The 14,028-nt window shown below is 38.9% G+C and overlaps 2 protein-coding genes across 4 annotated transcripts in view; one reads left to right on the top strand and one right to left on the bottom strand.

Moving 5' to 3' along the window:
* Positions 1-632: 632 nt before the first annotated feature.
* On the bottom strand, positions 633-13,856 carry LOC141797564 (beta-galactosidase-1-like protein 2). 3 transcript variants are annotated; one of them, XM_074679056.1, is made up of 19 exons: positions 13,425-13,856; positions 13,084-13,266; positions 12,236-12,304; positions 12,039-12,134; positions 10,833-10,941; positions 10,639-10,731; positions 10,471-10,552; positions 10,287-10,351; positions 9,979-10,063; positions 7,353-7,490; positions 7,161-7,241; positions 6,927-7,033; positions 5,300-5,446; positions 5,113-5,184; positions 4,830-4,908; positions 3,437-3,524; positions 2,978-3,092; positions 2,671-2,787; positions 633-2,563 (listed from the first exon to the last, which is right to left on the bottom strand). In XM_074679056.1, exons 2-19 carry the CDS (start codon positions 13,245-13,247, stop codon positions 2,453-2,455), a joined length of 1,818 nt encoding a protein of 605 aa, XP_074535157.1. In that variant the 5' UTR covers positions 13,248-13,266; positions 13,425-13,856; the 3' UTR covers positions 633-2,452. The 3 variants fall into 3 exon arrangements, 2 of the variants coding, with proteins under 2 accessions (XP_074535157.1, XP_074535156.1); XM_074679055.1 differs by having other exon boundaries at positions 635-2,563; positions 13,084-13,269; XR_012599091.1 differs by having other exon boundaries at positions 2,536-2,563; positions 2,978-3,039; positions 13,084-13,269.
* LOC141797563 (beta-galactosidase-1-like protein 2) overlaps positions 13,800-14,028 on the top strand; it is a 42,604-nt gene continuing 42,375 nt past the window's right edge. Inside the window, exon 1 of the mRNA XM_074679054.1 lies at positions 13,800-13,818. The gene's annotated coding sequence lies outside the window, so the exon portion shown is untranslated. The remainder of the gene's footprint in view (positions 13,819-14,028) is intronic.

Genomic DNA, 14,028 nt, shown 5'->3' with positions numbered 1-14,028 from the left:
AAGAGACATGACAGAGTGTTAGCATTAGACAATTTGGATCTAAGTCTGCTTGTTACATCAACCCCACTCAACTGAACTTTAAAGGATGAGAACAAAGAACTCAAAGATTCTTAATTTTACTGACGGGTTAAAGGGGACATATCATGCTTGTTTCTCCTTTTCACTATGCCAGACTAGGATGCCTGTAAAGTATTTCTGCCCTCAGTACAAGTCATTTAATTCCTTTGTTGCCCCACAATAGCGTTGTCAATATCCTCATTTAGGCCATTCTGAAGATCTCGTTGAAATGCTCCGTTTGGAGAATGACCTCCAGTAACCTTGCAATGTCACAGCCCTTTGTGCTCTGATTGGTCAGTTCTACCAGAGGGGCTGAGGGGGTAGAGCCAGGGGGAGGTTTTTGCAGCATGGCAGTATTTACAAAATCACCATATTGAATGGGGCAGACCGAGCGAGTTTGCTGTTTGCTAAAACTTCACCGTAAGGCATTGATAGCACTAATAAAATGGCAGAGTGTAGGATACGTCCTTTTGTATTGGACCCCGAGTCAGACCCGGACGGTTCTGCAGCTCAGGAGGAAGAAAATCCACCTGGACACAGATCATCTCAGGACGCTTCAGTGTGGTGAGTCAAACCGGTACTGTAACATGTATAGTTTATATGTGGAAATATAGGCAGACTTCACCAATAAACTATTTCTATAACAGGGCTCCATCCTGCTCCTTCACTTTTCTCTGTCTGTTTTATCCATCATGCTGAAAGTGTAGTCTAAAGATCGCCTCTACTGTCAGTTCGTCACTATGTTATTACCGCAGCATTATTGTGGTCCAGGTTCACAGTGCATGTCAGAACAAGCATGCAAATATCACAGTCTCACAAGTATTACGACGTCTGCTAAAACTACAGTGTTTTAACTGCTAATTCACCATGTAAAGCCGAGTTGCTCAGCAGAGCAGAGTCCCTGCATCCAGCACTCAGTCAAGTTAGCCAGAGCTAGTGGGGAGCTGTATTTATACTCGGCTCTTGGTGGGTGAATCCCTCTGTGGCGGTTGTGTGACTAAGTGACATCACAGAGGAGGAGCTGCTTTATCAGATTGCTCCAATAAAAAGAAAGGATCACGAAGGTTGAAATCTCGCGGCCAAATGGCAATTACCTATTTTCAGAGGCATCAAATCTTGTTCTAGGATATCAGGAAAAATACAATATCTCATTTTTTGAAAATTCAGGGGGTGAAAGGTCTTGTTTTCAAATTTATTATATTATATGTAAGTATTAAATCAGGGACCAGCATGTTATTTCCCCTTTAACAGTATCAAACAGAGTATAAACAGAGTATCTTAATCAGGCTGACTTCATACTAAACACCAAACTTCTCCATGTTCTGAAAGGATGCTAAGAGACATGACAGAGTGTTAGCATTAGACAATTTGAATCTAAGTCTGCTTGTTACATCAACCCCACTCAACAGAACTTTATAGGATCAGAACAAAGAACTCAAAGATTCTTAATTTTACTGACGGGTTAATGAACAAAGTCATAGATTAAAGTGGGGGAGAAACAGCTTCACTTTTAACTAAAAGCATTAGTTAAATTTGTTATCCTAATATTGTTGAGCCTTTACATAGAGATAATGTCTATGCAAATGGTGTACAAACATATGTTGTTTGGTCTGAACTTGAGCATCTGTCACTTCATCATGGTTCACAAAGGTTTCTCCATGATGAGAAAGAATGGGAAAGCAATAACCTGACCAATAAATCATGTTGTATTTACGAAGCCCTGGTTTAGAAAAACACTGTTCAAATATGAAGATCTCAGTAACATGTGCCCGTCACGTTATCTGAAAGGGTTCACTCCACACCAGCTTCACCATTAGTTCAATTTACCGCAAAGCATGTGGCTCACTTTACCCCACAGCCACCGTTTTGGAAAAAAGTGACCTAACTTAGTAATTCAGGCTACTCTTAAGCTAAATGATTTGAATGATTTGCTTTCATGTAACAGTCAATAAAGCTGAAATGTAAAAATAACTTATTTTGAAAAGCAAAAAAAAACATTTTTCTGTAAAGAAAACATTACCACATGATTCCCTCAGTCACAGCGACAGTATAATAAAGGCTGCTCACAGCAACAAATGTGCACCACTGCCTGGATACAGGGTGTAGGTCAACTGGCTCATCTTACCCCACTCTCCCCTACACTAAAATCAAGTATTAGTCACATTCATGTATGTTTCATTTTTCTGCTTTATTTCTTTCATTTGTTATTAGTTGAGCTCATTTATGTTCTGTTTTTACATATTGTTTAATAAAGGGTTTAAAAACAAACACATAACACATTGAAATGCCAGTGTACAACCCAGTAACCATATTTTAGTAAGTAAAACAATAGCTAAAAATCTTTCACATAAAAGTCAGTTTTCCTTTTTCTGACAAGTGAATGGGCTGCACTATTTCAAAGCAGAGAGCAAAAAGGGAGTTTGTAAACATCAATTGTCCTTCCATACTCAGGGTTGTCGACAAACATTATTTTGACATCTGCCTTCTGTTCTTCAAAAACAACAATCTGTAAGAAAGCACCACACGTTAAAAACGGCAACCTGCTTTAAAAGTCTGTAACAATTTATCAAAGAGCAGCAACTTTTATTAGACTTTCAACGTTTTAGTGTATACCTGATTCTCTCCACTTCCGAGCCAAGGTCCTGGGAGATACAGGAAATGTTGGGGGCCAATGAACCAATGGCGTCCAAGGTTCTGACCATTGACAAAAACTACACCTTTACCCCAACCCTGCAAAAGATAAACTTGTATGATCAATGAAACATGCATGCAAAAAAAGAGCCAGTCAAATAAATCAGTTGCATACTACACATGTACTTTGTGTGATTTTGGACAATTTGATGTACAAAAGAAAGAAGCAGGGTAGTGTAGCTCTTAAAAAAAAGGTTTTCCATGAAAGTTGGCCAGCTGTCCTACTAACAGGGAGTTTGATGAAGGTGTCTTTGGGGGGACCAGTCACATGCAGTCTGGCCAGGAAAAATCCTGGAATGGAGGATGACTTGAAGTCAGACTTCCACTGACCTGAACACATTAATCTAAAACAGAGTCAGATATCAATATGAAGGACAAGCACTGGGGTAATTCCATCATGATTTATGAAATCAAACTGTGACATGGTTAGAATTAGCTCTTTTTTCTATGCTAGTATGATTAAATAAGTTGAATAATTTAATAAAATAAATCTTGCTTTTACTGTTAATAGAGCTGGAGGCCATTGAACCACACAGCTGAACATCAATATGGACTAGAATTTGAGTGGTGCATCAGAAATGCCAGGATCTAAGTAGTTTTTGAAACTGAATCAAATCGTTGTTAGTAATATTTCGTTCAAAACAAAAGTCTAATGGTGGAGTTAAAAAAATAAAATAAAGTTACTAACCTCTTCATAAAGCCTGGTTTCATGTCCAAGCAGTAGATAGTGAATCCCCTCAGAGGAGCGTGATTCAGAAAAATGTCCCCAACAATACCTTGAATTGAAAATAAGGGAATACTATCAGTGTAAATACACCGGATATGCATGTGACTACGTTTACAATGTTTCCACAGTCAAGCATTTCTACATGTTGTTATAAAGCCAAACTTTAGAAAAAAATTAAAGCTAAAAGATGGGTTGTGTTTGGTGCATTTCATTTCAGTTTGACTTCTGTTAAAGTTAAGAAGTGCATCCCCCCTCTTTCTATTGTTTTCTTTACAGTAATATAGTTGTTAAAAACGTATAAATTAATTGACAGCAAAAAGCTAGAATTGTAGAATTATTTTGCTTCTTAGCAATCAGGATTCAAATTTTGTATTACCATTGCACTTTACATAAGCAGTAGGAAAATAAGATGAAATGAGGTTATAAAATAAAATAAGTGTTTGATATACAATAAAATAAGCATCAGTAAAGTATCAGTAATAACAAATAAGCAATAAATACTTAACCAAATTAAGTAAAAAAAAAAAGAAAAATTACAAGATTAGTCTCAAATATTTACAGGAATAAAAGTCATAAATTTACAAGACGAAACTCATCATTGTAGTCTATGGCTGTGGGCTATCAGAAGATCTGACATAGTACTTAGAACGTGTGACCACATGTCTAAAATGATTTTGATGAACTTCACCTCTCCTGGATGAAGTTGTTTCATATTTCTGTTTCATATTTTTGGGTGCTGCAATTTGTAGATGTTTCAGTTGAACACGAGCCGCTCTGCAAAGAGGACAATGAAAGTTGTAGCTCTCAGTCTACCTTGCTGTGGTCACAGGGAGGCGTGGATTTGTTGAAGCATGTGCCTCTGATGAGTTATTGATCGGGGAAAGATGAATCTGTGAATATCTTTAAAACTCTACCGGGGTTGAAGCACCAGTTTCATAGCTATCTTTTCAGGGTTTTAGAGGACCTTGAAAATATAGAACACAGCATCAGTATAATGTTGTCACAAGTGTTATTTCACTTATTATAATTATTCTGATGAGTCAAAAGATGAAATAATTCCTTATTTGTTAAATCTATACAAAAGGATAACTTCATAAGATGCTCCATGCTCCTCATTTTTGCAGCCAAGCAGCTGCTGCTCTACTGATAGCTATAGGGTTGAATTCATAACTTTATTTGCATAAATTTATGACTGTATTCTTGTAAATTTGTAAGATTTATCTAGCAAATTAACTTTTTTTCAACATGACCCCTGTCCTCTGTTGTAAAATTCAGATAAGTGAACTGGTGAACAAAAAGAAAAGAAAAAGTGATAGCTCATTTACAGGAAGTACAGGACAACAGAGGAAATTACCTTTGCGTTGTTCATTCAGAGCTTTTCCATAATTCACTCTGCCACAGTTCTCCACAAGAAGGCTCAAAGTCCTCTCTCCCTGAGATGCAAAATATATATTTGCATGACATTTGGATGTACACAAGTTTAAAAAATATATATATATAGGTGAGCTGTGTGTGTGTGTGTGTGTGTGTATGGTAGTTTTTTTTAATATCCATGCAAGAAAGGTGCTAAGGGATAGCCATATTAGGACGATATGTGTGAGAGACTACACCACAAAAGGCTTCAAAATATTCAGTACCTCTCCTTCAGGGAGCACTAGCTCTTGGGTCTTGTAGTCCAAACAACCAACATATTGTCTGTCCACAAATACCTGAAGAAAACAACAAGGTAAAATGCATTAATAGGAAAGAAATGGTGTCTAACTTTACTCCAGTTTATAAAGTAGGAATGATGTGTCTGTCTGTGCTCAGTCTGCTTGTCCTTACCAGCGCTCTGTCTCTGATGGCGTTCCTGGAGTTCAGAGTTTCTCCACAGGTAATGGTTGTTTCATACAGTGTGTAACCGAATGACTGGCCATTATTATTGTTGACGGGGAGATTTTCCATGTTCACCGGCGTGTCTGACCTGCATGGCTACATGAAAAGCAAACATCCTGAAACTACTGGCATCATTACACAACTCCCATTAAAACAACAGACCTCTGAGGAAAATGGAAAAAATGCAGCTTTGCATGAAGGGAGAGAATGGATCTCTAATAAAACTCATGTACAAATGGAAATTAAGTATGACGAGGGACTTATTTAGTAGTTTGGGGGCCCAAGGCAAACCCAGTCAATGGGGCCCTCCATGTCCTTGTAACTCATCTTCCTCAGAGCTAGACTGGCCTTCCCTGGGTCCACTGTCTCTTTCCCAGAATCAAGGCATGAGACAGTGCTAATCTTGTACATGGTAACTTAATGCAACTAAATGCATTTCCTCAAGTTTTGTACTTTAGTTTGATTTTGAAAAAAGTGAATACATCATTTAGTCCACTTTGTCCTGGATTTGAAATCTTTTATGGTCAATTGACAGCTTATTTGTCCCACAGTGGGGAATTTACAGAGTAACAGTAACAAACAAGAAAGTATGAAGTGAAAAACATTACAATAAGTAATTATTGAAAAATAATTTAGTAAAGAAAAAATATGTAAATATCAAGCACAACATAAAACTGAAAAAAATCTACTGAAAGAGGTGATATTTACAGTTAGCATACTTTTTGGTTCTATTGTTTTAAAGTTTATGTATTTTTATTTGACCCCCTGTCCAGTGAGTTATGTTTCCAAAAAAGAGATTTTGTTCAATAATGTTTATCACCAACTCAAAAAGTTTGATTTTGAGAAAATGATCCTGTTTCCTGGGCTAGATAAAGTCCTTAAATCCTAAAAGTCTTATATGTTTATCGCAGATCTCAGAGCAACATTGTTTTTTTTTTATTTCTGACTTTGACTAAGAAAAAAATTAGGTGAAAAAAGTGTTGTTTAACACTTTCTTCCTGAATCAAATCTTCAGATGTGTTGTAACATGGAATAGCCCATTGAATAAGAAGGGAGGGGGAGGACCCAAAACCATCATTAAAAATTAAGCCTTCTGATGTATTTTGAAGCATGTGAAGTAAGATTTAGAAGAAGAAATGCTTTCAATTGAAAAGAACCTCACAAACCAGTTTTTAAGAGATGCTTCGGGGGCCCCTGGGAATCTTGGGGCCCCAGGCAACTGCCTGTGTTTGCCTAATTGTAGCTACGCCCCTTAGTATGACACTGTAACAAACTGAAACAGTGTAAGACAGATACCACTGAAAAAAACAACTGGGTGTTTGACACCTTGATGGATGACCAAACCCAGCAGCTGGGTATGACACATCTGTCGAGAGCAGAGACAGCTTGCTGCTGCATACACAATGTGTGACAGAGAGGAAAGGCTGAAAACAGAGACATTATTCCCTGTAAGAAAAGAATGTCTCGTATTTTGCTTTTATCCCACGGGGGCCTTTTTGTATTTATCTAGCAGTATTTCACCTTGAGGTAGTTTATCACCTGTCATATTAAATGGTGTTTTTGTCATGTGGTGTACCTTCTCAGTGAAGGGTAGGCTGTCCCACAGCGATAGGTGCTGCTGGATGAGAGCTGTGTCATATGCTGTCCTCTCAGTGGGAGAGGGCACCTCTGGTAGACGCTCAGCTGAGGGACAAGTATAAACAAAAACTTAAACTAATGCTTATCGGACAGATTCAGTTCTACTTAACCATAACATAATCATACAGCCGTTTTTCACATGGTTAATAATGAAGTCAAATAAAGTCTTTACAGTGGTACTGGCTGAATACATTTCTCAACAGCTGATATTTTGGGGTGACATCTCCTGCCTCAGATAGTGGAGCATCATAATCTGGAATGAAAACATTAAAGATCATGGTGAAAGGTGGTGCAAGAGTAAATCATATATTTATAAAATCTGATTAACAGGTTTTTATAAACCCCACATGTTCTTCATACTGACCGTAACTGGTGACTTGAGGTTTGTAGGTACCCAAATCCATGGCTCCGTTCATGAACCCAAAGCTCGTTCCTCCATGGAACATGTAGAGGTTAATGGAGACGCCCCTCTCTAGGATCTCTGACACAACAGCTACCATGTCTGTGAACCACAAGACAATAAATGTTGACATAACACACAAAGGCTTTGCTGCATATTGCTCGAGAATTATGAAACGTTTTGAGGCCTGCAGTAATACCTTTCTGTCAAATCTTACAAATCCTGAACAAATCAACTGAAGAGCACTGTAAAGGATTTCACTGTAATTTATTTTTACATTATAATACTGTACAATGGATTACAGTGTATTAATGTAAAATAACAGTAAAATACTAGCAACCATGCTGATAGTATTTTACTGTTATTTTACAGCAAAGTAATTTTTGTTGTGATGGCGTTTTGTCACCATGAGTGAGGGAACGCAATGCATATGAGACCCTACTGTACATGGATATGTTGGGTGGAGAGCACAGGCTGGCTGTGCTCCAAATGAATGACTTCCCCTGTAGTGGTATTTTAAAGTTAAGTAAAAAAAAACAACTCAGTTATTTGTTTTTCTCAATTTTATAACTGGCCAGCACACTGTAAAAATCATGGGGTACATGGTCCATGCCATGTGGAGCACAGACAGCCAGCCTGTGGGCCTGTGTGTAGTTTCTAAGTGATCTTCGAAGAATCTCCCTTTTAGATATACGCCTGATTGTAATCCACACTTCAAAATAAGATGATCAGCGCCAATATTATGGATTACAGGCTATATTGGATTGCTACTTCTTTGCCTTCTGAACGGGTTGAGCAAGACCAGATTGATTTACAGCATGCCAAAGTCTCTATGACAACACCACACCAGCTGTTTAGAGCAGAGAAACAAGATCTGTGTTTTTCTCTGCTGATAATGATTTCTGTGATTAATTTTGTAGTGATGGTGGACACTGGAGCCTAACTGTCAGACAGAAAAAGGACAGAAGAGCTGAAGAAAGATAAACTGGAGAGAGATAGAGCACGAGCTAAAGGCTAAAAGGGCTAAACTGTTTGTGATAATGTTCATTCCAACCCACAGTCAGCAGTCATTCTGCAGTGGTCTGTTCAAACTTGAGAGTAAATCAATGAAATGAAGAGTCAGGTTACATTAGCTCTGATTGGTACATGACTGGCAGGACATTACCAGGTTTTACTAATGTTACACATTGCAGACATGTCTCAGAGCACCGGGCTGCCAGCTGCGCTAAATAAAGACTGCTACTAAACTACAATCAAACTGGCAGTGTTTACTTGTTGTCACGTTAGCCTAAAGATATGTCAGAGCACTGGGCTGCTGATAGCACTACATATAGCCATCTGCTACAACATTCGCTTGTTGACACATTTCAAACAATAGTGCTTTGTAACTGTGCTGATAAATACTTCACCTCAATGCGTTGTATCCAGTAAAAAGTTTTCTTGAAAAAAGAAAAATGGTTTTGATCTGATCTCCATTTAATACCAAAACAAACCCACACCTTGCTAAAAGTAATTTACAACACTGTGTGTGAGACTTTGGGCCACAAGGCGGCGAGGAAGCCCAATTGAAAACAGATCCTTCTCATAGCATGGTTAAAGTGATACTCCGGGATGGAACAAGTTGGGTCCTATAACAAGGTTTAGGGCAGAAATTACCCCTACAGCAGTGTTTTATGCAGCAGAAGCCCAGGACGCACGCACCAAACACCCCCTCCCTGCTCCTCTGCCGGTTTCCTCTGCACTCAGACGGGGCCATTTTTTACTAGACCAAAAACATAAATAAACGAACTCCCACCGAAAAAAATCTGATATCGGTCTGCATTCACGCTTTATTTAGAGAATCTTCAGCACATTACTTTCACATAAAAACACAGCTAAATAAGGCTCTAGTTCTCATCGTGTCGTAAAACGGCGCTACCTCTGCTGCAGAGCCACAGCTGGCTACGAGGCGCTCGCCGCTTAGTGTATCAGTACGCGCGCACAGCGTGCCAGATGTAAACAAACGCAGGAAGTCTGCCAGGACAAAGAGACACGATGAGAACTAGAGCCTTATGTTACATCACTGTTTTTGTTCAACTGCGCCCTCTGGTGTCTTTTTTGTTTTTCTCACCTGTCACCTGTCTGTCAGCACCCGCAGACAATCAGGTTGAGTCTATTTAGGCAAGGCCTCTTAATTAATCACTCTCTCGTCTTCCACCTACACAGCAGCAGCTCAGCAGTGTTTTTCCCCTGGTTTTCAGGTACTTTCTGTTTAACTGCCAATAAACTAAAATCTTAAAACCTTAAACCCCTGTGTTTTCTCCATTATTATGTTCGGTGTTTGAGCCAGCCGTAACACTTATTTAGTGTCCGAGTATCACTTTAATGGACAGCAGGGTCTCATGTCCCCTCTTTACTCATGTCTACAAAACACCATCACAGCAAAAGTTACTATGTTGTAAAACGTTGAATACAGGCGGCAGGTTTGCCAGTATTTTACCATTATTTTACATTTTTTACTGTGTTGTATTTAAACACAATGGGATTTTACAGTTGAAATTTCTTCTAAATTTACAGTATTTTTTTTTAGTGTAGGACTTCATTTTCTTACCCTCAGCGTGGAACACATGGTGATTTTCTCCCCAGACATCAAACCACCCAGACCAATACTCCATCACCATTAGAGGTTTCTGAGGCTGCACAAAAACACATGCCTACCTTTAATACATCTACACCACTTAGTGCTGTGACAGAAGAGCCACACAAATAAGAAAAAGTATCAGTGAGATGGCATTTAACTTTACATTGTTTTGTTTTGTCCATTTTTTCCACAATATTTCATTTGTAATTGCAGATATCAATAAAAGGAGCATTTTCCTGTCACAAGTACAAAGCAAATGTCGCATTGCATTAACCAACCTGCATGTCAGCCAAGTGGTGGATGGCTCCAAATGACAATCTCTGGAGATTTATTGTTTTCAGAACTAAAACAAGCAAGACTCAGAGTGAACAGACAAGGTTAAACAATAAAAAAGAGCAATTTAACTACTGTAAATGGAAACAGGAAAGGATGAGTTCCTAAAGATTTAATAATTCTCTTTACCTCCCTCAATCCCTCCATATCTTAAGCCCTCCCAGTTGTCTGAAGTCAGCAGGAGCTCGTTGATGCCTCTGGATTCGAGACACTGTAGGGATCATTGAAAATCATTTTTGCATGGCATGCCACATGAAAAAATCCTGTGAAAAACAGCCAAAACATTTACAGACTCACGTTCTTAATTAGCGGCATGTAATCCTCATCTTTAGCATATGATCCGTACTCATTCTCAACTTGAACTGCAATGACTGGGCCTCCATTTGTAAACTGGGTACAACAATGAGAGAAAACACACGTGTGTTTCACCGATAGTGTCAGTCATTCTTTCAGGGAGTGTTTGGAAACCAAAAACTATTAGAACTTCTCACCATCAAAGGTTTGACGACTGAGGCTAACTTGTCAAAGTAGTGGTTGACAGCATCAACAAATCCAGGGTAAGTTGTCCTCAGCTGCATTCCTTTGTCTTGTAATAACCAGCTGTGAGTCACAAGACAAATGGATTTATGTCATACTGCTTTCACATGCTCTAAACCAGAGATTCTCAATTTTTTTTCAGACTGAGAACCCCCCCCCCCCCCCCCCCCCCCCCCCCCATCTCATGGACCATCAAGCTAAATAGCCCTGGAACAACAGCCCAGATAGCAAACTGATATATTATAAACTCAGGTTACAACTTGGTAGGGCTGCAAGTGACGATTTTGAAAATTTATAGACCTGTCCTTTTTTTTTTTTTTTTTTTTAATGAACCCATGAATCGCCACAACACATACACCTTTTTTCTTCAGTTCCCTTAATTCAAAAACTGGTATATTTCAGTGGCCACAGTGTAAAAAATTGCTCTTAGACCCTCATGGTTTGTTGTTTTCTTTTGAAATGAGAAAAAAACTGTATGAGTATGCAAATAGCAGAGTAAACGATATACCTTTTCCCTATAATACATAAGCAGTAGTGGCATAAAGGTCAGTAATACAAAGACTATCTACAGACAGGAAATGATCATTAAATATAACATTTGTGCTGCGGTGCTGAGTAAATAAAGTAAAGGTTCAATAGAAACACATTAGAGTTATGTGAGGGTCTGTTAGCCTGTCAGTCATCCCTGATACCTATGAGAGAGGCTGGCTGATGGGCAGAGGGTGTGTGTGTGTGTGTGTGTGTATGGAAAGGAAGACAAAATGACTAGAAAGTGTTGGAACATTTTGAACGCAGCTAACGCTAATTTTAGCTTCATGAACTCCTCATACTTGTCAAACGGGATGGTCAGTAAACATCAGGACAAGACAAGTTCTCAGAGACACAACAAACATTTTCCAACGGTAAAATAGAACATGTTGAGTCTTTAAGTAATGAAATATGTTGTCAACGCTTCAATTAACCTAATTTCTATAGATTGTATCTATTCATGTTGCAGCCCTAGAACTTGTATCTCTCTCCCTCTTTCTCTGTTATTAAATGAGCCATAAAAAAACAATTTACTCACTGTTGTTGTGGACCACTTGGAGGCGCCACTACTAGCAGTTCACAGACCACAATTTGAGAAACACTGCTTTAAAAGAAGGGGCAGATGGTCTTACCTAGGCAACCCACCCAAGTCCCATTCAGCACAGATGTATGGTCCTGGGCGCAGGATCACCCACAGACCCAAATCTGCTGCTAAGGTGACATATGCCCTGAAAGTGGAAAAGAAACCCTCTTGATTGAAACTGTTTCACTAACCTGAAAATTCTAAAGTTTTTTCCTTCCTTATAAAGATACAAGATTAAAGTCTAACCTGAGGTCCAACTGATCCTGAAAGTTAAATAATCCTCTTTCAGGCTCATGCAGGTTCCATGGCACATATCTAAACAGAGGAAAGAAATAATTATAACTTCTACGGAATGATAGCGCACTAAAAAGAATGTCACATCAAAATAACAGTAAAATCCTGGTAGCAGATATGTCCAGTAATTTCATGTTATTGTGAAGTGCATATACAGTATTTTTTTTACAGTATACACTTTAGTATATAAGTCTAAAATAACCATAAAATACAGGCAACCCTGCTGTACATTGAGATGTTTTGAAGAGGGCATAGGCTGTCTGTGCTCCACAACATGTACTGGCAGCCAATGCTTCAATGAAACTACTGCCTTAGTAGTGTTATCTTAAAGTTAACTGAGCACAAAACCAAAATAAACTCAGTCGATCTTTTCCTCCATTTTGAAATTGGCCGACATACTGTGAAAATCATCAGGTACATAGTCAGTGCCATGCAGCACAGTCAGCCTCTGCCCCTCACAGCTTAAAATCTTTCTGTACAGTAAGGTCTCATATCCACTGTGTTCTCTCCTCACTTATGGTTACAGAACGTCATCACAACAAGATTACTGTGCTTTAAAATAGTGGTAAAAAACTGGTAGCAGGGTTGCCAGTATTTTGCATTATTTTTTTATTTACACAGTGCTATATTTAAACATAACAGGATTTTGCTTTTGAAATTTCCACTAAATGAACAGTAATTTGTTACAGTGCACTCAACATCGAAGTATTCAGGTTGCTTCCCACTTTCTGATGTTATATCAAAATGATTTAAGCCTTATTAATTGAGAACATTGATGTTAAGTTGCACCTGGTTCTTACGTTGTGAGAGTGTTGAGGCCACAGGCTCTCATCTTCAGCATGCGATCTTCCCAGTAGGCCCTGGGGACACGGAAGTAATGTATAGAGCCACCCAAAATGCGAAAGGGCTGCCCCTCCAGAGTAAAGTGAGAAGAGTTGGCCCTCAGACCCTCCAAACTGCTCATCCTTCTTAGTTCAGGAGGACTTCTGATGAGAGAAGAACAATGTCTTGAGCGGATAAAAGTAAGACAATGAAATAAAACACTTGTAAACATTCTGTTTACTACATTACCCTGCAAATGCCTTTGAGGAAATGATTATTTACTTCTGAAATAAATGATGAGACGAAAGCTAAAACTCACCCAAACTCACAGGAATAGTCCAAAATTAAATTGTTGACTGAAGAAAACCTGTTCCAAAGCTTTATGTTGATGCTGAGCTTGCCAGGAAGAGTTTGAAGGGTGGATGGTGTTGTGAGGCCTCAAACCCTTTGTATAAGAGGAACTATTGTTGCTCCAGGACAAAAAAATAACAGTGCTGTGTCCTCCCACCCACTCCCTTTGCAGCACCCAGTGTGGGGAGAGGAGAGATGAGGTCTCACTGGCTCCATCGGGTTGTTTTCTGAATGAAACAGCAGCCCAAACAATAAAGGTGCAAAAGTATGGCCGACATGTAACAACTAATTCTCCTTTAAACTCAAGACACCCAAGCCTATTTTATTAATTTCTATTTGAAGGGGATTAAGGTGGAATTAAGGTGAAAATACTTTGTAATATTTTAAATTAAAGGTAAAGACAATTGTATTTGCTTGCAAAAGAACAAGGCTTTGCCACAACTCTGTTTTCTCCCTCTTATTTGCAGCTGCGCAGCAGTCTACTACGGCTCTTTGTTTACGTGCATGCGTGTGTGTGTGTGCGTACTTGTGTATGCGCGTGCTTGTGTGTTTGCGTGTGTTTTCCGTTTCTC

The sequence above is a fragment of the Halichoeres trimaculatus genome, unplaced genomic scaffold, assembly GCF_033239565.1.
Source record: "Halichoeres trimaculatus isolate MK-OKI-2021-1 unplaced genomic scaffold, fHalTri1.1 fHalTri1_scaffold_9, whole genome shotgun sequence".
Taxonomy (NCBI): domain Eukaryota; kingdom Metazoa; phylum Chordata; class Actinopteri; order Labriformes; family Labridae; genus Halichoeres; species Halichoeres trimaculatus.
The sequence above is the reverse complement of the archived record's forward strand: the minus strand, read 5'-3'. Positions and strand labels throughout refer to the sequence as shown.

Excerpts from the sequence above, each read along its gene's own strand:
- LOC141797564 (XM_074679056.1), bottom strand. The coding sequence starts at position 13,247 with ATGAGCAGTTTGGAGGGTCTGAGGGCCAACTCTTCTCACTTTACTCTG. Across the intron at positions 10,732-10,832 it reads CAGTCGTCAAACCTTTGATG|TTTACAAATGGAGGCCCAGT; the intron begins GTGAGAAGTTCT and ends TGTTGTACCCAG. Across the intron at positions 10,352-10,470 it reads ATATGGAGGGATTGAGGGAG|TTCTGAAAACAATAAATCTC; the intron begins GTAAAGAGAATT and ends TGCTTGTTTTAG.